Consider the following 26,864-nt stretch of genomic DNA (forward strand, 5'->3'; position numbering starts at 1 on the left):
TTGCGAGGGTAAACTGAAACTATTGTAGGATTAATTAACATTTTTAGGTAAATCCGGGAACATATTCCGGATTTAACTTGCTTATTAGAAGTAGACATAGAAGGAATGATAATATTGTTTTACTAATTTCAAAGAGAATTGTATAGATTCTGAAGCCACCCTTGAATATTCCTTAATAAATTAGATTATACTAAGATTCTATAAAAAAATATCCAAAAGTTTTTCGAAAAATTTTGCTAGAAATCTTTAGGAAATTTACCAAATAATTTATGAAATAATAGGTTTTCTTGAAAAATTATTGAGCATTTTGCACCTTGTTAGACTTCTTCGAAAAAAAGAAAATTTTCTTGCTGGTGAGTAATGGACGAAAATGTCTTCTCTTCAAAGAAATTGTTTGTCGTAATTCGCCGTTCCATTTGAAGGTCAGGTCTATTTTTTTGACAAGAATTCCCGCTTTGTAATGTCTGAGAAATTCCTTTCGTAAAATTGTTCTTCAATTATTTTTTTCGGACATTATTCGAGTTCAAGTTGTAAGGATTTCCTTAGTGAATTCTCATAAGGGATATCATCATCACCAGACTCTTCGAGCAGGGTATCCTAAATCTCTCTCTCTCTCTATCTTTATTAACGAGATTTTTAGCCCTGGGCTAGTTCATCTCGGGACCAACGGCTTTACTTCCCTTCCAAAGGAAGTCGTCACTGAAATTTTTAGTAACTATCTCGGGGATGGGATTCGATCCCAGGTCCTCGGCGTGAGAGGCGTGTGTTCTAACCACTACACCGGTCCGTCCCCTCGGGTATCCTAAATGCTAACAGCAAATACGCTGATTTATGCTTAACAACAATATTTGTACTATTTAGAAAAAAATGGGAATCAAATGTCCAAAATGTCAAATTGACGTTTTTTTTTTTTGTTTTTGCAACGGAGTTGGCGAAAAATTGCGCTTATCACATACAACAAGAAGCTAGTTCAAACAATAATCAATCGATCGACAGTCGGACGGTTAAGCTTTCGGTTGTTGTGTGATTCGCCGAAATCAGAACCGCCACGCTGTTGTTACACAGCGAGGTTTTCTCTAAAATAACTTTACTTCTGAAGAGATTTTTGTCCATAACAAGAGTCATGTACATTGATTCAGAAGATTTTGCTTCATGTTAAATTGTTTTTTTTTTTAATAAACATCAAAAATTCTGGGGGGGGCCTGGATGACTCTGGAGGGGGCCAGGCCCCCCTGCCCCCCCTGTTCCTACGCCAATGACCATGCTACATACATACATGTCCGTGAGTAAAACCAAAGACAAACTAACCATGCGCATGCGTTAAACTCCACACAACTAACCGAGTTCGGAAACACGAAAGTGATCGTTGAACATCGATAGAAGTAGGATAAAAAAACCGCACATACATTAGGGAAAGCTAGAAAGTATGAAGAAGTAGAAGAAAGGAACATGTCATGAATAAAAACCTAGGTTATCAAATTTGAATAAACTTTTAAGTGTTTTTGCTGTTCTCAACCCAATTATGTATTTTTGTAGTATGTTAAAGCTTTCCCTGTAACAGTGGTCTTCGAGATTTCTCACGTTTCGCGTCGTTCTTCCTGTTTCTTTTTCCGTTTTTTTTTTTTTTTTTTTTTTTTGTACGCCAGGATAGACTGTCTGGGAAATCAGTCTCTCCACTCACGTGTCTGAAGCGGACAGGGAAATTTGAATTAGTGAGTTCTTCCAGTGATGATACTCGTGAGTGGTGTCTTTATGTGTCGGTAGAACGACGGTCAGCATCAACTATTTTTTGAGAATCGCTTAAGGCGACCTCTATAACTGAGAAATCTCGATCCACTATAACTCTTGAGTTTTCTGTATCGTTTCCTAAATTGCTACTTGGACTCTTATAAAACAAACTCGTCTTGAGGTTGGGTTTCTTGCCGGGCAAACATATCTCGACAGACGGTCCTCTTCGGAGGTCGCGCTTAAGATGTTTGTTTTTTGAGTCAGGGAACGGAACAGGAGACGGAAAACCTTTAGCCGTATTTTACGTGCTACACTGCATTTTGGATTCACAAGGGCCAAATGTATTATGGAAGATTCAAGAAAAAAATGGAAAGGGCTTCCAATTAAAAAAAAAACTCATTGCAAAGCGGCATAAATGGGAATTTAAATCGAGGAGACCTATTAACGATTTCAAAGTGAACAAATTGGTTCCAAATTATGCACCTCAGTCATTGAATACAATAATTTGCAAAATCAAGAGGCATGATAAAGGAATGGTAAAGTGTCGCTATTTTTTTTCCTTATGTTTATTTGAAAGGCACTCTGTGCTCGTGGCCACTCCTGTGCCGGAATCATAGTTAATCTGTATCTTCTTTATCGATACAGATAAAGTGTATCTTCTTTATCGATACAGATCTATTTTCAACTAATCTATATTTACATCTACCTTCACTCTCTTCTACTCTTTTGCTCTCACACCGAGCAGGTGGGAGAATGCTCTGCTGTTAGTCCAATCAAATTCTGTATAAGCCATAGTCCATTGCTCTTGCGGTGGTTCGTTTTGCCGTGTTCCTGAGTCGTTTGAGGCTAGCTGCCTGCGAAGAGGGTCAGTTTGTCTCAGTCACCATCTGATACTGACGGAGGATGGATGTGCTCCCCAAAGCACGATCCTCCGTGCAGCGTCTTCTGATGGCTGGACTTTTTTTTTGTGGAGGGGCTGGGAATCGAACCCATGTCCTTCCGCTTATGAAGCGAAAGCGTAACCTCAAGGCTACGGACCCCCCTATTGTGGTAATATTTGTTCGTACAAATTGATTGCATTCAAGAAGTGTAGAACTCTTAACTGTAGCCCGTTAAATGGCGGCGTTAGTCGTTTAGGCGTATTTTGCTACTAAATTTTGCAATAAATTAGTACCATTTCAGTCGAATAATCTACAAACGGTCCAAGTAACAATTTATGTTTCAGGTATTGATCGTTTAGTTTACTGCCCATAAAAGCATTACTTTCCCATATTGATTTTCGAACCAACACCTTTTTTCATTGCAACATTCATGTTTTCACATAGACTTTGTCATACATATAAAAATTAACACATTTTGTTTGAAAATGTTGTAAAGTTGGTGTAGTTCCATATTGAAAAATAAAGGCATAACAGTCTTTATATGAACCGCCAACCCAAATAGCAACTGCAAAACGTGAACTGTGTTCAAGTTTCTATATTTTGCTGATCAATAGAAGTAAAATAAGTTAACTGTGCGGTTGTGTTAAATGATCATGGCATGTAGAAATGTACTAGAAAATAAAGAATATTTGTATGAGGAGTCAAACTTCAAACTTTGAGCGCTGTTTTGTCAATGTCTACTTCTTCCATATGGGACAGTTATGCCTTTATGGGCAGTTTAGTTTAGTGTAATAAACTGCAGTCATACATGCATTTTTGCTAGAGATTTTATATGGATGATTCTGTTTATTTTTAACTACAAATCGCAATTTTTCTGGTTTGTCTCAAACCACTTCGAGGAATTGTTGAAAATGTTGATTTATAGTTTAAAAATTGCAAATAAGCAAATTTGGCAACACTGTGGACTTCTAAACGATGCTGAGGGTCATTTTCCCTAAATCAAATAGTATCGAAGATATAAATTTAATAAAGCTAGCAATTTTTTTTTGTGAAACTCGAAGGTTAGTTGAACAAAATTACTTGTACAATAAAAATAAAACTAATTCATCTACCCTATACATTTATCTTTGCTTCAATTTTTTTTATAAACCTTTTATTTCCAATTTGCACCTTCATCCGCAATTAGAATCGACTTGAATGATACATGAAGCAGAAAGTAGCAATTAGTTGAAATGGAGACAAACGATTTCCACGCAGCGGTTAATGGTTGCAACACATGAGCAAATTTAAACGATGTTCTCCACGCGCGTGTCTTAATTGTCATTGCACACAGAAACCACTTCATAAGAAATGTGGTAAAATGTTATTTGTCAAACAGTGTGTTTTGAAAAGAAATTTTTTTAAAATCTAGTTGAAGTATCAAATCGGAATAAAATAAAAAAAAAATAAATGAATTATGACCTTTTTGAGTTTTGATTCAACCATTGTGATTTATAAATGACATTTGAACCTTATATGGTAGAGATGATTTCGCAGTTATTCATTTGCGAAATGCTCGAAAATCAGTTTGACATCACAAACGATTAGTCGTTGATGATTTAAAACGTGGATAAATATCCACATGGACGAAGTAAAAGTTTAGTTGGGTTCCAGCTTTCACAATAGGTACTTACGTGCCTAATCAAAATGAACGGATCGGTAGTTTTTGTGCTTAGTGCTTTGGTTTCACTATCTGTGGGTGACGTTACTCCGCGGCGTGATGCAGAGGTTAGATTGGAAATTGAGTAAAACTTGTCGTTATTGACATATGATTATTTACAGTATCCGCCACCGGAGTTTTTGGAGGCAATGAAACCTCTTCGTGAAATCTGCATCAAAAAGACTGGCGTCACTGAAGGTGAGATTAAAAGTGTGAATATCAAGTACGGGGGTATTCACATGAGAAGGTATCGTGTATTGAGGCACGTTTCAAAAACTATTTATCAACAGTTGTAGATGCATTTTAGTTTACATTTTAATTTCCATACTCTTTTATCCCTTAAATCGTGACTTGATAAAGTTTTATTTTTTTGTGTTAGGAACCAATTAAGACACAATATGCTTTTCCTATTAGTGTTCTTATGAGCACTTTCACGGATTTTAACTTAGAGCTTTCTTTGCCTATTGGCCTGTTTTGCATTTGTATATCGTTTAGCAAGCACTATGGCCTTTCGAAGTCAAAAAAAAAAAATACAATCCGAAAAACTCTCAACCAGTGGGATTCAAACCCTCACCTCTCCTCAGCATGCTCTTGCTACATAGCTGCGTGATTACTGCTACATAAATTTAACCTGCATTTCATGAACATTTTTCATTCAGACGTAATTAAAAGCTACTGCTTTTTCATGCATTGAAAATGTCGTAAACAAAAAAAATTGAAACAAGTAGCGAGATGGATTCGACTGGTTGAATTTTGTACTATAACTTGTTTCTCTGATTCGTAGTCATTAAAATAATTGCGTTCACAACTTTCTTATCTTTGCCCACGTTTCGGTCTGGGAGTGGACCTTCCTCAGGGACTAAAATTGTTTATTGTATTATATATATTATGCGAACATTTTTAGAGAAATTAATACTTTCTCGATATTGAATCAACATAATTTTGAAAGAGTAACACCCCCATTCTATTTGGTGCCCTATTAGCTATTGTGAAACTTTAAGTGAAATCCATCAAGTTTAAGAGGGCTCAACGAACTTGAAGCTTATATGGAGAAAATAGATAGTAGCTTCTGGGGGTTCAAATGAACAAATTTACAGCTGTATCTTTACAAATTACGGGCCATCTAAATGAACAAGCAACGCATTTTTTTAGAAACGTTTATCAAAGAGATATTGCAGTCTCTTCTGATTTTATTTCTTATTATTAATGCCGCGCTTCTTTTGTAATTTTCTCGGACATCAGCAGGCAAATTCCGTGTTTGTCTTTTTACATTTATGCGTTGCTCAATCCTCTATCAACTGACGTCGACAGACTTGTCAAAATTCTTTTGGAAACGTTTTTACACCGCTGTGAACATCTCTTGTCAGTGTGACTATTGTCGGCAGCCTCATTCTCTTCTGCAACTTTCCATAAGAACTGCTGGTGAATCTATTCGGCACCTCCAAATCAGTAATTTTGAAGCGTGCTCATTAGAATTGACGACAACTCTGGTGATATTGTTTGTCCAGTCTCGGAAATCTCGTCTGCAGGAAGCAGGCAGAACAAGGAAATTTTCTGATTTTTTTTCATTGATGCGTTTTGATAGAAACATACTGTGTATTCGTCGTTTTTAATTTGGTTGCCGATAATAGTCCAATGTTGCAGAAGCCGTAGGTCTCCCTATTTATCTAAATAGGTATTGTTTTTGAGAGTTTTGTTTGCCATCACAAATTGTGCAAAACCTTATTATTTAAACTTTGAGAATGATGGTTTTTGGGAAAGTACAGAGCACTTAAAAGCATCCATAAAACGATTAACACTGGTGTTCTGGTTAGAACACACGCCTTTTACGCCGAGTACTTGGGGTCGAGTCCCATCCCTGAGATGATCGCTTATGACGCCCAAGGCTGAAAGTCTCGTTAATAAAGTAAAAACATATTTTTCTCACCTCTGATTCACCTACAAATTTCATTCAACACTGCATTATCCGATGAGTATATTTATGGATGCGGACATCATACATCAAAAACCGCCCATTTTAACCAACAATTAATGATAATTTCGATTTTTTTTTCAGAGGCAATAATAGAGTTCAGTGATGGTAAAGTTCACGAGGACGAAAATCTTAAATGTTACATGAATTGCCTGTTCCATGAAGCAAAAGTCGTCGATGATACCGGCCATGTTCACCTGGAGAAACTTCACGATGCTCTTCCCGATTCCATGCACGACATCGCCCTTCATATGGGCAAGCGTTGTCTCTATCCAGAGGGAGAAAACCTTTGCGAGAAAGCCTTCTGGTTGCACAAATGCTGGAAGGAGTCTGACCCCAAGGTAATAATAATCTGAAATCTACTGCTAAAATTTGGCTCTCCGTTGTAAAATTTTCCTCGATTGTCAGCCGGATGTCAGCTTTCAATCCGCTATTTTGCAACGCTTCAAGTTTTCTACATACTAATGTTTTATGCTATTTTTTTAATATTTTCAGCATTACTTCCTGATTTAAGAAATGCAGAACCGAAACATGGAAAACCGTTCAAAATAATTGATAATACAGCACGTAGAAACTGTGACTAACTCTTGACAAAACAAAACAAAAATAATACAGCGAGTGACTAACCTAAGCAGAATAGTAATAATAAAAGTATTATTATTACGGAAATATTTTTTACGCGTAGTTTTTAAATCTACAGAAAAATATTGAGAAACAATAAAACTTCGAAAAAACAAAAGGCCACAAGACGAAATGGTAAAAAAAACACAAGGTTGAAGAAAAAAATGAGACACAAATGCACAGACAGAAAAATTAATGTAAATTTCAGCGTAAAATCATGCACATAGAAGTAATGCCAGTTTTGTCACAAATTTACACTACACATCGTGTAAAACTACATTGACATGATGGAAATGACAGCTACACACAGCTAATCTACTATGTAGAACTAGTCTCTAGTCTCTAGAGGCGGACCTAGCTTACTCCGGGGAAATACTTCTCGGACGACAAAAGTACTCTTGATACCAGTAGGAGTTTATTCCCGGGCGTTCAGGAACCGGACCTGCGATTCACTTTTAGAGTTTGTAGGACTTCTTGAAGTACAATGATTGTATAATTAAATCATGCTTGTGAAACACAACCCATGACTAACTCATGTGGCCAATAGTGCGATGGGTTGATTGGATAATTTGAGTAAGGATCTAAGCTTTTCATGAGAGATTCCGAGTCAAGCTGTGTACGAGGGTTCTTAGAATACTATGTCAGGGAAAACTCAAGTGTTACTAATAGCGGGCATTGCTCCATAGACAAAAATCCAATTTCAAGTTATTTTTCCGGCGATAATAAGTATCCACAAGTGTTTATAGATAAAATCCGTTATTGAAACAAATATTTATAAGCTTCACAAAGCACTAAAACATCTACAACAAGCGTCGAAAGAGACAATTGTCGGAGTAGCAGAAAAACTAAATTTTGTTGCATGTTTTCATCATTCCTTTCAACTAGCAAGGAGAGTATTGAAATCAATCTAATAAATCAAAATCTAAAAGAGAACATGTCTGAAGGCTGGTAAAGTAAATTTGATGTGATAAGAACACCAATTTGATCTATGAATATGAGAAATCGGTACGTTGAGCTGTGGAATATATAAATTAGGCTATTTGAATGATGCCTTCATATGGATTGGGCAAAAGTACATTATATATGAATAGATGAGACAGCCTCAGGCTGCAAATCTCTTGAATAAAGATATCTGTCTATCTACATTATTCATGGAAGAACATGAAATGACGGTTTTGAACGTCGGAAGATATTTTGGGTATCAAGAGTAGTTACAAAACAATGTAACGTTACCGTATTTGTTTTGAGAAAAATGAATTTGTAGCTCCATTGACAACCAATACCAGTGAATCAAATTGTCATCAAAGGAGACGAAAAACAAACAACCAAGTAAGCTTGCTCACAACCGTTTATCCCAACTGTTGTGGATTGGGATACAATCAAAAGCAAAATTGTCATGACGATCACAGGATGCAACATTGTTGCAACCTTTTCAACTGACGATTTATCAGTTATTTTAAACACAAAACCAAATTTGTTCGATAATGTGCCAATGTTTACCAACACAGAGAAAGTTCTCGAAAATTGCAATGCGAAACCCAGAAAATCGCCGCGCACGTGGCGATCGATCATTGTCATATTCGTTCAAGTGGTGATGAACTTATGTTGCGGAATAAAATTGTTGCAACAAGAATAGGAGATGACAATGTCTTTGTTGCTGCGTGTTGGGTGACAATTGATTCACTGACCCATACACATGGGTCCAGAAAGGATCAACTCTACCCCTCTGAAGAACAACACACCAAATTATTGTATTGATTAACGTATTTAGCAATTACTAATTTTATTGTTTTCACCCGATTTTGGGCGGTAAAATTTTCTGATTTCTTTTATTAAATGCTTCACTTTTAATACAAAGGTTCTTGCCAGACCACATTTAATAAGAACCGGTTTCAATATTTGCCGTTTTTCTGATGCTTCAAAAACTAAATGTCCAACGGAAAAGCTTAGATGCTTTGAATTCCAAATTGCGTTAAAATATAACTATTATAAAACAATTTATCTCATCTTATTAAATGATAATTGTTTTCACTGAGTTATGAAATATGCTTCTGAATTTTACGATACATCGTGCACAGATTTTAAGGAAATTTTCAAGTACATCATAAGCAATGTATTTCAAAATTTCACCGACAATAAGGAATTGTCATTTTATTTTTTCGCAATTGCCCTGAAATGCTTTGTTTAATTTACATACAAGTTGTTAGTGTTGTTGGCCTCATCCGCCCTATCTACAAGAAAGGGCACAGATTGGAGTGTGTCAATTACAGAGGAATTACCCTGCTGAATTCGGCGTACATAACTCTGTCGCGCATCCTGTTTAACAGACTGAGACCGCTCGAGAAGTCCTTCGTCGGCGAATACCAAGTGGAAGAGGACCTGGTGACCCTAAACGTTCGGGGCAACTGGAGAAGTTTCGCCCAAGACCGACGAAGATGGAGCTCTACAATACGCCCGGCAATGGCGTGACGCTACGCTGTAGCCATCAAGGTATGTTAGTGTTGAGGGCCACTTTCGAATAATTCAATTTTCATTGATATATCCGAGAATATATCGTTCTTAGGGTACCAAAATTGGCCAAATCATTCATTCAAAGGATATCTCAAGACCCAGATCGGCTAGAAGGTTGGTGTTTTCGGCAAAATTGTTCAGCAGATCAAGGGCTATCTGGCAGTAACAAACCTAATTGAGAACTTCTCCACTAGGCGGCGCTAGTAACATTTTTTATTTTCAATCTTATATATCTTACGATCATTCTGAGCTAGAAGGTTGGTGTCTTCGACGAAGTTGTTAAGCAGCAAACTAATTAATAGAGATTTTCTCCGCTAGGTGGCACTAGTAACAAATTTTCTAGAGATCCTGAAAAGCTAGAAGGTTGGTGTCCTGGGAAAAGTTGTTAAGATCAAAGGCAATTTGGCAATAACAAAATTAAATAAGAATTTATCCACTAGGTGGCGCTAGTAACAAATTTGATTCAATCTTCTATATCCCAAGAACCTAATGAGCTAGAAGTTTGATTAAGGGCTATCCGACTGTGAGCACTCTTGGCCTATACACTTAATTACAAATGTATACCGTTAAACTATCTTTGATAATGCGGGAAACTTTGATAGTGCGTTACCCACCACATACTAAACGAAATACTATAATTTCTGTTAATCGATCAAGCAAAATGAATGAAAAACTAAAGAATATTAGTATGACACTTTATGTTAGAGCTATTTTCATTTGAATCGAAAACATTTGAGGCTTTATATACGAATATTAAAAATTGATACGATTTTAGCATTTTCGAATCGCTGTTCTACGATCGCTATTTGATGAAGTTTTAAATAATTGGTCACTAGTCTTTGACAGCCTAGTTATCATAGAACTTGAATATGGTCTCAAATCTCTTAGCGAAAAGTATTTTCGCAAACTGTAACCGTTTTTGTAATTTACATTCAGTGACATAAGTTAGTGACCAAATGCTGTTTTTCCATACAAAATGCCCAAGTTAGGGGTACTGTATCTCAGGTACCTCTGGTAACCTCTGGTAGCCCGAATTGGTTGAAATTTGGATGACGAACTACAAATAACTTGAAGCTTTGCCTGTAAGGCAATTATTACATTACAGTCATTTTACATAGAGTTTCAGAGGGTTGTTCAAAGATAAAAGTAAGTAACCGAGAGACTTTGTAATTTAATTCTAAAACGGTAAGTTGTGGGTTGTTGGTCTGTTCCACAAAGTTGTTCAATTTTAAAAGTCACACCAATTTGCAGAACAGACCAACTTTCCACGACTTACCGTTTTCAAATTAAATTCAAAAGTCTCTCGGTTACTTACTTTTGTATTTGAACAACCCTCTGAAACTCTATGTAAAATGACTGCAATGTAATAATTCCCTTACAGTCAAAATTTCAAGTTTTTTGTAGTTCGTCATCCAAATATCGGCTACTTCGGACTACTGAGCTGAGATACAGCACCCCAAACTTGGGCATTTTGTATGGAATACAGCATTTGGTTACTAACTAATGTCACTGACTGTTCCAAATAGCATTAAATGACTAGAGGTATGCAATGCCTTATAAATATTACGTAATTTATTCAATTTTGTTCGATTTATACAACAAAAATTGTACTCCATTATTAACGTTACCCAAAAATAGAAAACCGACTTGCGATTATTTGAAAAATCACATATCAATTCAAAATTAATCTTTGGCAATCCTACAAATGCAATCGATTGCTAGGATGCCTGTATTTGTTTTAAAAATATAAAATTCTTTTAAACAGCATGCATAAATACTCAAGTTTTCTGTGAAAAAAAAACTATCAAAGTTATCCCGTTTTACGGTATCAGTTAATTGTCATTCTAATTAAAAAAAATACTGCTGGATTGTTTCCGATTATCTAGTTCAGACCGCTTGTGTTCGTTGCTTTAGATGGCATCACAAGCATGTTACATTTGGTAACAGAACTCAGTGCATGATTGTGTGATTGGATCTTCGGTGTTGCCTAAAAACGAATGATCAACTAGAACCTCTGCAGTTGAACAAAGTTTGATGTATCTGTTTATTATGTACTTTTTGGAAAAAAAGGATACTTACTGATAAGCAAACATTTACTTGTGCTTGCAGTTTGTGGGTGTGAATTTTTTTGATAAGAGCCATCGTTATCTCCTCCAGGGCTTTTTGGAAATTATAAAAGAAACCAATGTTTTTTTTCCTGCAGAGAATAAAAAAGCTTAGTACTAGTAATGATTTGTTTAAAATAAAAACTTACAAAACTCTTTTTGTTCCCAATTTGTTTAGGACAGTTTTCAAATTCATCTAAGGCATTCACCGATTTATGCGGCATGATTGCTCTCAACGAATCAATCGATTAGTGGTCAGATTGTCCATTGGTCCCTCCTTACTTCGTTGAACTCCGTAACATTGTTGTTTAAGGTGATTATAAAACGAAGCCAAACTTTGAATTTTCAAGTGCACAAGACGAGAGTATCTGACAACAGATCGCATAGAAAACCAATCAACTTGCTTGCTTCCTGGTGGTGACCAATGGGATAGATTTTTACCGCGGAGCGCTGTTTGGTTCTCAAGTCTTGTGCTCTTGAAAATTTAATGTGTGGCTTCGTTCTATAATCACCTTAAGGACCAGTCCATAGTAGAGAGTCCCAAAGAAAACAATGGATTCCGCCACTAAAAGAACCATACTCAAAACAAACGTAGACTAAAGGAACAGTGTTCTTTTTATTGGTGCAAGGATTTTTGCAGCAAATTTGGTGATTTCCATACAGTTGAATTTTAGAAGGATTTGAAATCTACCAACTAATACTTTAAAAACACATTTTTTCATAATTTTATCGGCATATTTTAGTAATAATGATACATTTGTCCAAATGCAGTTTTATTGCGCCATGGAGATGAGCCAGTAAGCATTTCAAAAGTTTAAAAATAATAATAATTGTCTATTTTTATAGAATATACACAATTTACATATTAATAATGTATGGTATATATGGTATGGGGTATGGGAGGTTGCTACCGCACATGTCATTCAAACTTATCATAATTTACTCCACTTATACCATCATTCTAACGTCATCTCATAGTCAAGAACTTTTAGGTTTATTTGCGTATAATCTAATTTGTTTCTTATCTAGTTATAAGTACGTGAAATATTGCAAAAAAACTTCTTAAACTGAAATAACTTATTTGTTCGAAACCTTGACGAGATGTCGTATTCTGCAAAGTTGTGTATTCTATCGTTTTCCAATAGTTTCTAAAATCAAATGCAATATATATGCAATGTTCAACATTTTAAGGACTATCGTCTAGAAGCATAGTAAATCTTGAAACGTCATGCGGTTGTGAAATTACTGTCTTCGATAAATGTTGTTAAAAACAGTTTTTTCTGTGGAAACACCAACCTTGTATGTTGAGATGTTCAAAACATGAACTTTCTATCTCACTTTTAAGGAGGATACATTTCAAAGGATCACACTTCTTAATACATCAAATAAGCTCATTTACATACTACATACTCATTTACAACTTTTCAAAAGACCCTATAATGCATGGAAGCAGAATCGATTGAGGAATAAGGGTGTTTTTATTTCAGATTCGTTATTCAAAACCAACTCCAAACCCAAATTTGGAATAAGATTTAAGCCTCTACCAATTTTAAAAGTTTTTTAAAAATTTTGAAAACAAATTTGAAATCAACACAAAATAGCATTGACGAACTGGAAATTTGACAAACTGCATTTTAAAAATAAACTGTGCATGATTTACTGAAACCCTCAAATTTGTAGTAAGAAGCGAACTGTCATAGAAACAAACGAATATTTACCGAATTATTTTTTCTCGTGATTTTTATTTTTTCTTTTGGAGAAAAAAATCAGAAACCAAATTATAAGCGCTGAAATGAAGCAACGAAATTAATCGAAATATTGATTATTGATACTTTTTGAACAAGAGGTTAAGATGCAAAAATGTAGCAAACATGTTTGTAACTGTTTGAATTGAATCATTCCTTGCTAACTACAAGCTATAGCGAGTATCTAACAAGCACACAGAAGTTTAATCTCTAACAGATATGATGTTATCTCCAAAGAAGCACACGGAACCATTAATTGAATTAACAGGGGTCTACAGAAGAGGAGTATTTTCTTCTCGCAACAGATCGTAGGATGTTTTTAAGATGATATAAAAAGCAAGAAAACCAACCTTTTCTTCCCATCGCCATCGATTGAAGATGTCGTACATCAAAATTCAATTTGGTTAAGAGCACTTGGACCTTTGTTTTCGATTCCTTTTAAATAGAAAAAAAAATATTTCCCTTTCCCGGCCAGGCCAATCTCGAACTGAAGTTCAATCCAAACAGAAAACGGAAAATTAGGTACACAACAGTGCGCCATTTAGCCCCACCAAAAGAGCCGAACCGAACCAAACTAAACTCTGATCAATGAAAAGCAACGGGTGAGGTGCCAGGCAAGATGGGAGCCATCTAAAATTTGTTTGAAATGACAGCAGATGAGCACAGAGAAATTTTTAGCGGTGAAACATCATAAGGATATAAAAGGGATCATTGGAAAAACAGCGAGGCTGACGACGACGTTGACAAAAACGAGAACGACGAGTTCGCTGCGGGAGTCTTTTGTTCTTTGAAGTTTCTTCATCGTTCAAGCGCTTTTCTTTTTCTTCACGACACAACACCCCACTATACCCAAATCCTGCATCGCAATGTAAAGTTTTATGGGCATTTGTGGCCTGAAATTAGCATTCGTATGTCGTGCGACAAACACTATGATATACTTGTTATTCCTCGGAGTTCAAAATCTTCGATCAGTCTTGAACTTGAATCCAGTTGCTTTCAATGAGTGTTGCTTTACAGCTTTGCGTTTACCAACTGAGCTTAGAAAAACCCTTAGCTCTGTGAATTCGAGCAAAATCATATTATGGAATAAGAATGTTTGGCAGAGGGGGGCAGAGAGAAACAATTTATGGAATTATGGTAACACTAAAACAAAGTTCTTTGTAGTTGAATTTATTTTATTTGGCATAAACATTTTCTTTTACTGTGAAAAAGTAATGCTAATAAAATTACACTTATTCATAACTTGTATGCTTCATGGTCGAATGATAAATTCTCCACTAGTACATTGCATTGTCATTATTAATATTTTAATATAAAACCTCAAATGTTCTCAAATTCAACATGAAGTGTTATACTTATTTTTTGTTTTACTTTTGTATCTGTGTTGCCTAACTGATAAACAGAAATTATGTTGATTGGTTTATAATTTTGTGGGTCCCTCACTATCAAACTTACTTACAATCTCTGTTTTACGCTACCGTAAAACTGACCGTTAGATAATAGTGCAATAATATTAATGGAGCTTGTAGCAAATGAACGTTGTTTATTCTATCTAGTTTTAAATTGCGTGTAGTTGAATTTATTTTATTTGGCAAAAACATTTTCTTTTACTGTGAGAAAGTAATGCCAATAAAATTACATTTATTCATAACTTGTATGCTTCTTTGTTTGATATTATCGCACGTCTCTTTCCACCGAAAAATCGGCTTCAGCGATAAGCTTAGACAGCGTTAACGTTAAAATTGACAATTTTTGAACCAACCTCCTCCGGCCCCCAATTCTTCGTTACGGTTTTTGGTATGAAAAAAGTAAGAGGTTGTTTCCGAGATACGACCGCCAAGTTGACGTTTGATAACGATCGCTTCTTTTATTTCCTGGTTTGAGACCGTCACGAGCTTATGAAAGATTTGTATTGCTAAAAATCTTATCAATTTTCACACTATTGGTTGCACAGGATTGATAATACTCCTCAACATCATCAGAGTTCGGTGACATACTCTAGTGCAGCGTGTTGCCTTTGCCTCTTTGCGAGGGAGCGAATAAATGCTAAGCAGAGAGGCAACGAAAATTGAGCGAGGAAGATGTAGCACAAAACACACCAGAGTAAAATACCATCAAAAAAGAATGCTCTCACAACTCCCCGAGGACTGCCTTGTTCGAAATGGGTACTCAAGAGTTCTTTTGAAGCGTGAGTAAAGGTGAGCATCGCAACAAGAGAGAGAGAGAGAGTGTACTAGAAAAAATCCTCGCATTTTTTTTGCACTCTCATTCGAATGCTTCGAGAATCTGTTTTTGAGTTCAATTTCTTCTCCTCAGAAAAACGGCAAAATCGCCTCCTTTTTGCATCGGAGAGGAGTTTCTATCAAGCCTGATAATGGACATTTGTGCTTATTCCGCGCGGCGTGTGAGTCGAGACGAGCCACACTCACCTCGAGTAACGGAGACGACTAATGTTAATCAAATAGGAGCGAGTCGACAATTTTCACCTCATTCGACTCGTTTCACCTCACACGCCGCGCAGAATAAGCACAATTGTGTGTTATTATTTAGTTGGGTCAGTTAAGGTGATTATTGTTGCTGGCGCGCAGCCCACTGTACTGTCAACGCTTTCCGATGCACTACCACAGGAAGACGTAGTTATACCTAGCGGAATCTACTGATACGGTGAGCTGTCAGATGCAATGATAAGCGATATGTAGGTAGTAAAATATGAAGATTGGAATCAGAAGAAAACATAAAGATTAAATGTACAAGTGAATTGGTAGATAAGTGAATTAGTTATTATTGAACTTAAATCTAATGTTAGTTTCTTAACTTAAATCTATTGTTAGTAGCTGTTGAAACTAAAATATACTTGAGAGCACGGTAAGAAGCGAATTTATTAATAACATGCAGTATAACATAGGCTAAAACAGTTTTCCCAATAGTGTGCCGAACGAACTGTGCTGAGAAGTTAGCGTCTTGATTAATAGATACGAATACGTTGATCACAAAATAGAAGAAATCGTTGGTAAGTTGCTAAAAACAATCGAATGTAGTTGAAATTGACATACAAAAGTTATAAATTAGTCTATGAACTCTCGGAACCGTCACGGAACAACTATCGGCAGCAAATTAAAACTGCATTGCTAGGAGCGCAGTAAATGTAAGCAGCAATTAATTGTAGGTGTTAAGGGCAAACCAATATTTCGAACTATTTTAACAGGAATTTTGTACCGTTAAGTCACCAGTCACCGTGTGGCCTCCATTCACCGTGCACACATACAAATTCCTAAAGAATATTCATACAATTTTTACAAATTATTCTTTTGTCAGCAAAATACAATAAAACTGATGAAATGAAGAAGTTTTTGTGACAAAGCATTTTGAAAAACCTAGTTTATGTAGTCAAAATCATGTGAATTCTGTTTGATAATGAGATTTTTCAACACTCTTAGTAGAAACGCCAAAAATTCACATTTTTCATTTTAACGATAGAGTATGAAATTTTTCAAAATTCCAACAAGTTTTCACTGTGGATACTATTAGTAAGATGTATTTCATCGTATGAGCAATGAGATTTTATGCAAATTAGAATTGTTTATTGTGATTCAGTCGAAACCCAAATACACGGTGAATGGATCCTTTTCAATATATATGGTTCCTGTTACCGTGCATTAGTGTAAAAGGCATGAAATTATTCGGTAATATTAGATTTATTATTATGTCGTCATTAAACTACTTCATATTTAGTTTTTGAGTGAATATGGAATAGTTTGGACAATACAGTAAAACCTCCTATAACGATTTTAATAAAAAAAAAATAATGATCTAGCAAATTTTTAAACTTTTTATGGTTTTTATAGTAAATTAAGTTTTTAATACTCTTAAAATGAGTGCGCGCACTACTAGCAACACAGTTGCTCCTTCAACAACGTTTCTTCAAGAAACAAAATTAAATCATATTGAAAACTATACGCACGGTGAATGGTGCACTAGTGTGCACGGTAAATGGTGACATTGAACGGTACAAGGCGACCTTAACATGACATTTTCAAACATAATTTTTGAGTAATTTTTTGTTATGCATCACTAGTTTTAGATTTTTCCCTGAAATATTATATAAATGCACGCTACGTAGTGGTATTCTAGTACGCTTTAAAATATTTGGAAAAATTATATATTTTTTTGAAGCGCAAAGTTTTTTTTAATGCACGGTGAATGGTAGCTTGACGGTAATCCTCCGGCTTGAATAAATTTGGATTAACAATACAGAAACTGCTCCTGTTACACGGTGTGCCAACAAATTACAAATTACAATTACTTGTCCATGAAGTCCGCGAACTTCATGTTCTTTTGTTTGCTATCGATGATTGAAGTTGCCTGTCACGACATGGTCTCCTTTTGATACTCGAAGAAGTTCCACGCTATGAAGAACTTCTTTTGCTTCGTCGTGGTATCCTGGAAAATGTGCCTCTACATCTACCAGTAGTGCCCGACAATTCATTATAGTGATCTCGGCAGCGCAGATATCACCATAACCATCTGACAAGCCCAGCTATACATCATAACAGGTGCAAATATTAATGCAACATGCTGGTAATCAACGGTGTTTGTCGTAACTATTGTCGAATTGTGTGTTATGAAGTTTTTTTTTGTGTTAATGAATGTTTGTTTCAATGAAAAAAATGTAAAATTAAATAATTATGTACGGTGTAGTATTAACAAACATCCACAAACTTCTAGTTCTAAACAAGGATTTGATCATGGTACTAAATCCTTGTTAGTTTGAAAGTTTGTAAGGATGCTTAAAATATATCCCCGAACCCGATTTTATCTTCCAAACTCGTACCAATTAGCTCATACGGTTGAAATAATTAAATTTCTGTTCGATATCAGGGATTTTCTTAGGAAATTGCCTTGGCGTTTACATTGCAATTCTTGGAATAAACTATTCATTATTTCTTTAAATATTGCATTATTAAGAATTTTGCAAGCATATTCAGATTCAGGTAGCTCATATTCATTATGTGGAGTCGTTTCAAAAAATAACAATAATCGCATTGACAAGTGATCAATTTCACTCCGAAATGGGATTCCCCGATTTTTTATTTAAAGGATGATTTTTAGCACTAAAAACACATTTGTTAGATAATTTTGGCACATGACCCAAAGAGTCTGACCGTCGTACTTGTTTCCTGCATCCAGTTGTCTGGCATTTTCAATATTATTGAATACAAACAAGAAAAACCATGAAAAATGATCAATTTCACCCGAAATTACGGGAAATGTAAACTTCAAAAAGTCAAAACTTTATAACAGTAAGAAAAATGTGCTTTTCTATGGAAAATAAGACATGCCTCGATATTTACCCATTTATCAATAGTTTAGTCATGAAAATCAAAAGTCGATTCGTAGAAAGATTTCCAATCGATTAATGCAAGAATCTCGAAAATCTATCCAGGCGTTGTTAGTATGTTATTAACAGTCAAAATCTAACCACTTTTCGTGACGCGAGCGATTTTCGTTTTTCGAAATTGTACCCCAATATATTCCCGTGAGGCGTTATCCAACGTCAAAAAACAAATTTTTGTATGAGCCGTTACGCTTGTACAAAACAAAAATCAACTCAAAGTCAGTAGAGATTTTAGTTGTTTTCGAGAATACACCTAAAATTCGCAGTGATTTACAAAAAAGTGTCATTTTCTATAGAATTTTCAATTGTCCATCCGAGAGATGTGGATCAGTGGAAGAGAAGGATCCTTATTATGCATCAAATCTAATACGAATCAGAGCACTATAACAGCAATTTATCAGCGCGGTAAAGGAATGGTGTGTTAGTGAAATGACCCACCTTCAAGTCCCCTGCGCACGTATGATACACATATCATGGCTGTTGCTATTCCGGAAGTGCCTTTAGAGTACGTATTGGTGGATGATGCGTTCGTTTCAGAACACGATTTTCTGCTAACAGATATAGTGGAACCCGTGAATTCAGAAGGTAAGATTCTTGTAGCTATTGTTTCTGCAAAAATTTAAGTGTGGGTTCACCAGAGAAATGACTGCGAGTAGAGAGTTCTAATGATGATTTTTTCTTATGATTTCAGTGCCACAACAACCAAGGTTGATAAGCCGATAGCTCTCAAGGAAATACAAACTTTACCGAGTAATATTACTCTGGATAGTGTAGACGAATCGTCCTCCCGCGATCAAGATGCAGAATGTCGGTGTGATGTTTGCTTGAGATGAATAACATTCAGCAGCCGCTTGTTAACTACAAAACCTAACGATGTCAAATGAATGCCAGCCGTAAATTTTAACCACCATGAGATATCCACCAAATATACCAAACGAAAAGATGAAGAAAGCAACAACTTGCAAATAAGAAACCTATGCGATGGTTTGTTAATCGTTCCGGATAATGAGGGTAAATCATGTCAAAATACACAGGCCAAGTCTGGAAACGGCGATCGATTTACTGCATAAGATACTAATGTATTATTACGTAATATAACTTAGGCGCTATCCACAAATTATGTAACGTAGCTCAAGCGTTACCACTCATACAAAACTTCGAAATTTTTCATAGAAAAAACGTTATGGAGAGGGGTGAAGAGTGAGTGGTTCCAAATTGTTCAATTTATCGTTGCGTAATAAATGGATGCTACCTTATAAGCTTGATATCTGACGTAAAAGCGTATAAAGAGCAACAATAGCTTCCAAAATTACGTGTTCTAGCCAGGGCTAGAAATCGTCAATGTTAATAGAGGATGTCGACTTTTACATAGATGCTTCTCTCACTGTCATCGGACGGCGAGACCATGACAGATATTTTCTCCAAATTATCTTTCATTTTTCCGTCGCTAAGGCCTGTGACGCATTAGACAACTTGACTATTGTTAGTTCATTGTCTGGTATAATTGTTATTTATAACGCTTGAACCATGGAAGGATATCCACTGAATGTATAGAACACATGTATTTCCCGAAATTCTCCAAAATGAGATAGAAATTTTCATGGCAAAACTATATTAAAATTGCTCTCTTTATATTTCAGAATCTTTTCGTCGTGGAAATTTCCTCGACTTGAGATTTGTGTAAATAGTACGGTAACAAAAATAACTACCGTAATCCGGGGTAACATTGATCATTTTTTTTAGTTTTTCTTAAATTTTTCATTTCACAATACAAATGTTACAAGTTTTATATTTTTAAAACAAGTACTGGCACCCACCGCTCCTAGCTATGTACTTTATTTTGTTTTTCGAAAGATTTAAACATGTTTAAATAAATGTTTTAAGTGATTTTTTGATTCAGCTGATATGGGGCAACATTGATCACTCAAGTAAACAACGTTCGCTTATATTGGAAATGTCGTTACTTACTAAAATCAGGGCCCCTGAAGCCGAATATGAAGACCAAACTCTTACAAGTCATTTACTTTTTGAGTTATTTCAAAATTAAAAACATCTTGAACCGCGTAATACGCCTAAAGGTAGGCAATTTTCTCAGGAAATTCTACATTCGTAATAGTATTTAGTTAATGTTGCCTAAATGAATAAACTTATGAAAGATTTGACAACGGAATCGTTTTCGGCGATGCCATTTTTAGTAACACCCGTATTTTCCTTGATCACATCGTCTGCAGAACTCATGTGAGACATGAATTTTCGGTAGTGTCAGTGAAAATGATAGAAATCATTGTTTCAAAAAGTAGACAAATTTGCGCATTAACTAAACGCAATTTTGGCAAAAACCTTAATTATCATTAGCTTATGAATATACAAAAGAGAGGCACCATTCATGGTTCGAAAATGCTTCATCAATAAATCTTTATTTGAACGTTTAACAAGATGAGTCATCCCGATCAATGTTACCCCGCTGATCAATGTTACCCCGGATTACGGTACAAAAATATTAAAAAAATGTCCTTAACTCGCCAACGCGAGAATTGCGAAATACCGCCAAACGAGGCTTCTTTTGACATTATTTCCACATTCATCAACATTGAGGATTTGTAACTCTTAGAATTATGGATAGATATTGATAATTCTTGCATATATTTAAGTTGTATATGTACGTAACAAATATGCAAAATATGAGGCAAATCCATCAAGAAATAACAAAAATGCATGAATAGAGAAAAAAGTGTGTCCTTCAAGACAAAAAAGGGGCTACTTTGGACATTTTTACAATTAGGTAATGAAATGATTTTTCCTCATAATCATCAAACTGATTCTATAGATTATCGTCCATTGTGATGTTATTGAACGTTTTTTCATTGATAAACATCATTTAGAAAATTGCAAAGCTCGCAACAATTACACATATATAACAAATTTCAGCGAAACATGCTATTCACTGTTTTCAGTCTGCAGTATGAAACTTAAACTTTAAACTTCCGCTTAAATGGAGCTATCAGTTACGAATGCTTCATTTTTAAGTTGAAATAAACGAAAGATGTAACTAATAGGTACCGCGATGATAAATGAGTTATGTACAAATACTGTCTTTTATGAGTATACCCCATTAGGCATAAAGACGTTAGGCATAAGGACGTCAGGCATAAAGATGTTAGGCATAATGGACGTTAGGCATAAAGACATTAGGCATAATGGATGTTAGGCATAATATACGTTAGGCATAATGGACGTTTGGCATAAAATAACTTGCGCGTGTGTCATTTGAAACTCGTCTTATATCGAAAAATTTTCGGGCCCATTTACAAATTCAATTACGCTGATGGGGGTGGGTATCTGTCCTTAAGCTGTGAGCTGTGACAGCTCATAAAAAAGTGCGATGTTCATACGAAAAGCGTTACGAAAGGGTGGATTGGATTGACTTTTTTCGGTGCTATGAAATGTGACCATGAACTGAATGACAGATATGTAGGAAATTTGGTTGTCATTGTTATTGTTATCATTACAAAATCCAGCTCAATCCATTTTTGTAAGTATCACTTTAAATTTGCAATGTGCAATCAAAGTGTTATTTGTTTCTAAAGATGTTTATTTTAATGAGTTCATGGCACTTTTTTGTTATATTTCTCTTACATAATTGAGTTAATTCTAAAGAAGGGAAATCTTCCATATAAATATTAATACTTATAGTGCAAATGAGTACCTTGAAGACAATAATCGAGAGGCAAGTCAAGAATTTATGTTATGATAGGCGACATTATCTTCAGCAATAATTTTCTGGTAGTATGACAACTATCTTCTTGGCGTTAAATTGCTACTTTGAGTCTGCTCATCAATTAAATGTAGTGAGAACGGTTCTTTTGCTACTTATGCAAACCATTTTCGATAATTTTCAATCAATTTCCTCGAAATTCGTCGAGTTTAAGAAGTAAAATTTGATTAAATATTTATTTTAATTACAAAAGTCAAGTTCAAATTCAACATAGCACAGTATCCAGCATTAAACATGGCGTGCATTTAGGAGCAAAATTATATTCCCAATGTTATTGCATAGAGCTCCTACAACTTATTTGATTACCCAGTGTTACTCATAATCAATCAACAGCAAGTCGAAACAAAAATTTCGGATGGAAATATTTACATCTACAATTCCAAAAACTATTAGAAAAATAAAAATACAAATAACAACATATATTGGAAGAAGGTGATTTCTCAAACAGTTTTTCCTCCAACCATTTAATTAACAGTATAAAGAAAAGCCTATGATTCAAAGAAGGCAAAATGTATGATGGAAATATTAAAAGCAATAATGACATTAATGTCTCGAAAGAACAGCTTATTTATAGAAGAAGGGAAATTTTCTGATTAAGACATTAGCAGCACTAACTCCAATAATTTTGTTGACATCAAAACTATAAAGAACAGCCTTCAATTTAAAGAAGGGATAATCTCTGATGAAAAATTTTCCAGTTATATGTGTAGAACCAAACCCAAAAGATGAGCAACAGATCATGTACAGCGTTGTTCTTATTCTTGGCTTTCTCATTTGTGTACGATACACGATTATGCTTCATGGCCAAGAAAGTGAAGAAAACGAAAAGCTCCTGGATCGACTAGGAACCGAACTAAGATATCTTCAGCATGGCTTTGCTCTATGGTTAGAACTCACGCTGAGGACCTGGGATCAAATCCCATCCCCGAGATAGTCACTTATGACGTGAAAGTCATAGTTACGACTTCCTTTGGAAGAGAAGTAAAGCCGTTGGTCCCGAGATAAACTAGCTCAGGGCTAAAAATTTCGTTAATAAAGATAGGATAAAAAATGATCAAAAAAGTCAATAAACTTTACCAGTAAACGATTTCTATTTTCATTTTGAAAATTATGCCTATCGTCCATTATGCCAAACATCTATTATGCCAAACGTCCATTATGCCTATCGTATTTATGCCTATCGTACTTACGCCTAACGTCTTTATGCCTAACGTATTTATAAAATAATAATAATAATACATTTATTTATCTTCTGATAATAATATACAGTAATTAAATATAAATATATAAATATTATCAGAAGATAAATAAATGGATTATTATTATTATTTTATAAATACGTTAGGCATAAAGACGTTAGGCGTAAGTACGATAGGCATAAATACGATAGGCATAATGGACGTTTGGCATAATAGATGTTTGGCATAATGGACGATAGGCATAATTTTCAAAATGAAAATAGAAATCGTTTACTGGTAAAGTTTGTTGACTTTTTTGATCATTTTTTATCCTATCTTTATTTATACATACAATTTTATGATTTTCCTTATCTATACTTAAATTTAACCCACGTGGCGCAGTTTTTTTTTAAATTCTGTGACGCATCTTGCATTTTTGATTGCAGCTGGTAATTCATTAAAAATTCTTATTCCATTATAATACATATATTTTTGAGTACTAGTCATTGTAAACGGCACAACACGTAAATCATCACTTCGTCTAGTTCTATGGTCATGAATGTTTCGTCCTCGTAAAATAATAATTGTCAAGTATTCCGGCAAGAGATCATTTGTCAGTTTAAAAATCACAGTCATCACATTGAAAATAATACGCTCTTTCACAGAAAGCCATTGTAGCACCTCTAACATGTTTTTAATTGGTGTACCGTTAAGTCACCAGTCACCGTGTGGCCTCCATTCACCGTGCACATATACAAATTCCTACAGAATATTCATACAATTTTCACAAATTATTCTTTTGTCAGCAAAATAACATAAAACTGATGAAATGAAGTAGTTTGTGTCACAAATCAATTTGAAAAACTTAGTTTATGTAGTAATAATCATGTGAATTCTGTTTGGTAATGAGATTTTTCAACACTCTTAGTAGAAACGCTAAAAAGTCACATTTTTCATTTTAACGATAGAGTATGAAATTTTTGAAAATTTCAACAAGTTTTCACTGTGGATACCATTAGTTAGATGTATTTCATTGTATGAGCAATAAGATTTTATGCAAATTAGATTTTTTATTGTGTTTCAGTCGAAACCCAAATGCACGGTGAATGGATCCTTTTCAATATATACGGTTCCTATTACCGTGCATTAGTGTAAAAGGCATGAAATTATTCGGTAATATTAGATTTATTGTTATGTCGTCATTAAACTACTTCATATTTAGTTTTTGAGTGAACATGAGATGGTTTGGACAAAACAGTCAAACCTCTTAAAACGATTTTAATGAAAAAATAATTATTTAGCCAATTTTTAAACTTTTTCATGATTTTTATTGTAAATGAAGATTTAAATACTCTTAAAATGAGTGCACACACTACTAGCAATATAATTGCTCCATCAACAACGTTTCTTCAAGATATAAAATAAAATCATGACAAAAACTATACGCACGGTGAATGGAGCACTAGTGTGCACGGTAAATGGTGACATAGAACGGTACGAGGCGACCTTAACATGATATTTCCAAACATAATTTTTGAGTAATTTTTTGTTATACATCACTAGTTTTAGATTTTTCCCTGAATTATTATATAATTGCACGCTGTAGTGGTATTCTAGTACGCTTTAAATTATTTGGAAAAAATATATAATTTTTTGAAGTGCACATTTGTCTTAAATGCACGGTGAATGGTAGCTTGACGGTATATCTGTCGCAGTTCAAAATGTATCTCATGAATTTATTTTGCAATCTTTGCAATCGTTTTAGGTGAGTTTCACTTGCTAAGAATAACACTGAAGAGCAATATTCAATATGTGGTGCCACTAATGTTTTATACAAAAATATTTTGCTCCAAAACGTCAGTTGACTTTTCAAACGAATTAGCATGCCATACTTTTTTGCTACTTTTTTTTATTACGCTATCGATATGTGCACTGAATGTCAATTTCTGGTCAATTATGACTCCAAGGTATTTAAAGACATCTACTTTTTCTACTTCAACTCCTTCAATATGAATTTTCAGTTCTGTGTAATCCAATTGCTTCTTGTTACTTATAACCATCGATTTAGTTTTCTGGACGTTCAATTTGAGCTTTTTCACTTTGAACCACTTGTTCAATGATTTTATATCATCTCTAATTTTTCTAATTGCAACCTTTTCATCTCTCTCTGCTATAAATATAACCGTATCGTCTGCAAATAAATTAATATCACAATGCTTAATGGCTTTCTTCATATCATTTATATATAAAACTAGTGGTCCCGGCAAACTTCGTCTTGCTATCAAGTAGGCTGTTGAAAAATGTCGTGGATCCTCCCATATAAAATGACATATTAGTACTCCCCGTTTTACCAAATTTTCCGAAAACTTTCCTAAACTTTTTCGTCACACGAACACGTTGGAACCCTTCAAGAAAACAACAGTAAAACAATTATGTAAATCGGTTGTCACGTTCTCAAGCCATTTCGTGACATACAAACACCACTCCATTTTTATTTATATAGATAAATAGAATCGGTCCTAAAACGCTACCCTGTGGAACTCCGAGCGGCACTGATTTTGGCGAAGATATACAATTTCCGTATTGACACACTTGTGTTCGGTCAGATAAATACGACTCAAACCATTTGAGAACATTTCCTCCCATACCATATTTATTCAAAGTCTTTAACATTTCCGGACGCGATATCGTTTCAAATGCACGCTTTAGATCTAAAAACAGAACAACAATAGTTTTTTTCTCTTCAATCATTCGCTTCCATTTGTACAATAATAAGTTTAAAGCTGATTCACACGAATGATTTTGCCTAAATCCTGATTGTTCGTTTATTATAATTTTATGCTCGTTCAAGTACTCCAGCATACCCATAACGCGGGTAGATCACCTTTTCGTGGTGCGTTATGGGGTAAAGATCTACCAGTGAACCCTAGTCCTGACTGCTTCAAACGAAGAGAACAGGATATTATAGTAATCAAAGGAACACTTTTAGTCCTTGTTACATTTTAAACCTTGTTGAAAGTGACAAGTCTCGGTTTTCCCAGTTGCCGAGAATGATCTTGAGACAAGGAAAAAAAATGAGCCGAATTCAACAATTTGATTTCTAATCTTTTATTTATTTCGTTCTCTAGTTTGAAGAAGTAAGGACTAGGATTCTGATGCATGGACAATATCGGTGTAATTTCTTGGTTTTATCGAGGGATCCGATTTTGCCTGATAAAGGGGCGCGCCTGTGGAGAGTGCATGTACCACACTCT

At 35.0% G+C, this 26,864-nt stretch overlaps 1 protein-coding gene and 1 long non-coding RNA gene across 2 annotated transcripts; both read left to right on the forward strand.

Annotated features, from left to right (window-relative positions):
* Positions 1 to 4,227: 4,227 nt before the first annotated feature.
* On the forward strand, positions 4,228 to 6,876 carry LOC5571968 (general odorant-binding protein 83a). Its single transcript, XM_001660027.2, has 4 exons — positions 4,228 to 4,376; positions 4,431 to 4,506; positions 6,365 to 6,621; positions 6,776 to 6,876. The coding sequence occupies exons 1-4, from the start codon at positions 4,296 to 4,298 to the stop codon at positions 6,791 to 6,793; spliced, it is 432 nt and encodes a 143-aa protein (XP_001660077.1). The 5' UTR covers positions 4,228 to 4,295; the 3' UTR covers positions 6,794 to 6,876.
* An 8,884-nt stretch (positions 6,877 to 15,760) lies between these two features.
* On the forward strand, positions 15,761 to 19,786 carry LOC110679030. The gene is made up of 3 exons (XR_002502152.1): positions 15,761 to 16,127; positions 16,190 to 16,272; positions 19,349 to 19,786. It is a non-coding gene; the product is annotated as an uncharacterized LOC110679030 (long non-coding RNA).
* The last annotated feature ends 7,078 nt before the right edge of the window (positions 19,787 to 26,864 follow it).

The sequence above is a fragment of the Aedes aegypti genome, chromosome 1 (genome assembly GCF_002204515.2).
Source record: "Aedes aegypti strain LVP_AGWG chromosome 1, AaegL5.0 Primary Assembly, whole genome shotgun sequence".
Taxonomy (NCBI): domain Eukaryota; kingdom Metazoa; phylum Arthropoda; class Insecta; order Diptera; family Culicidae; genus Aedes; species Aedes aegypti.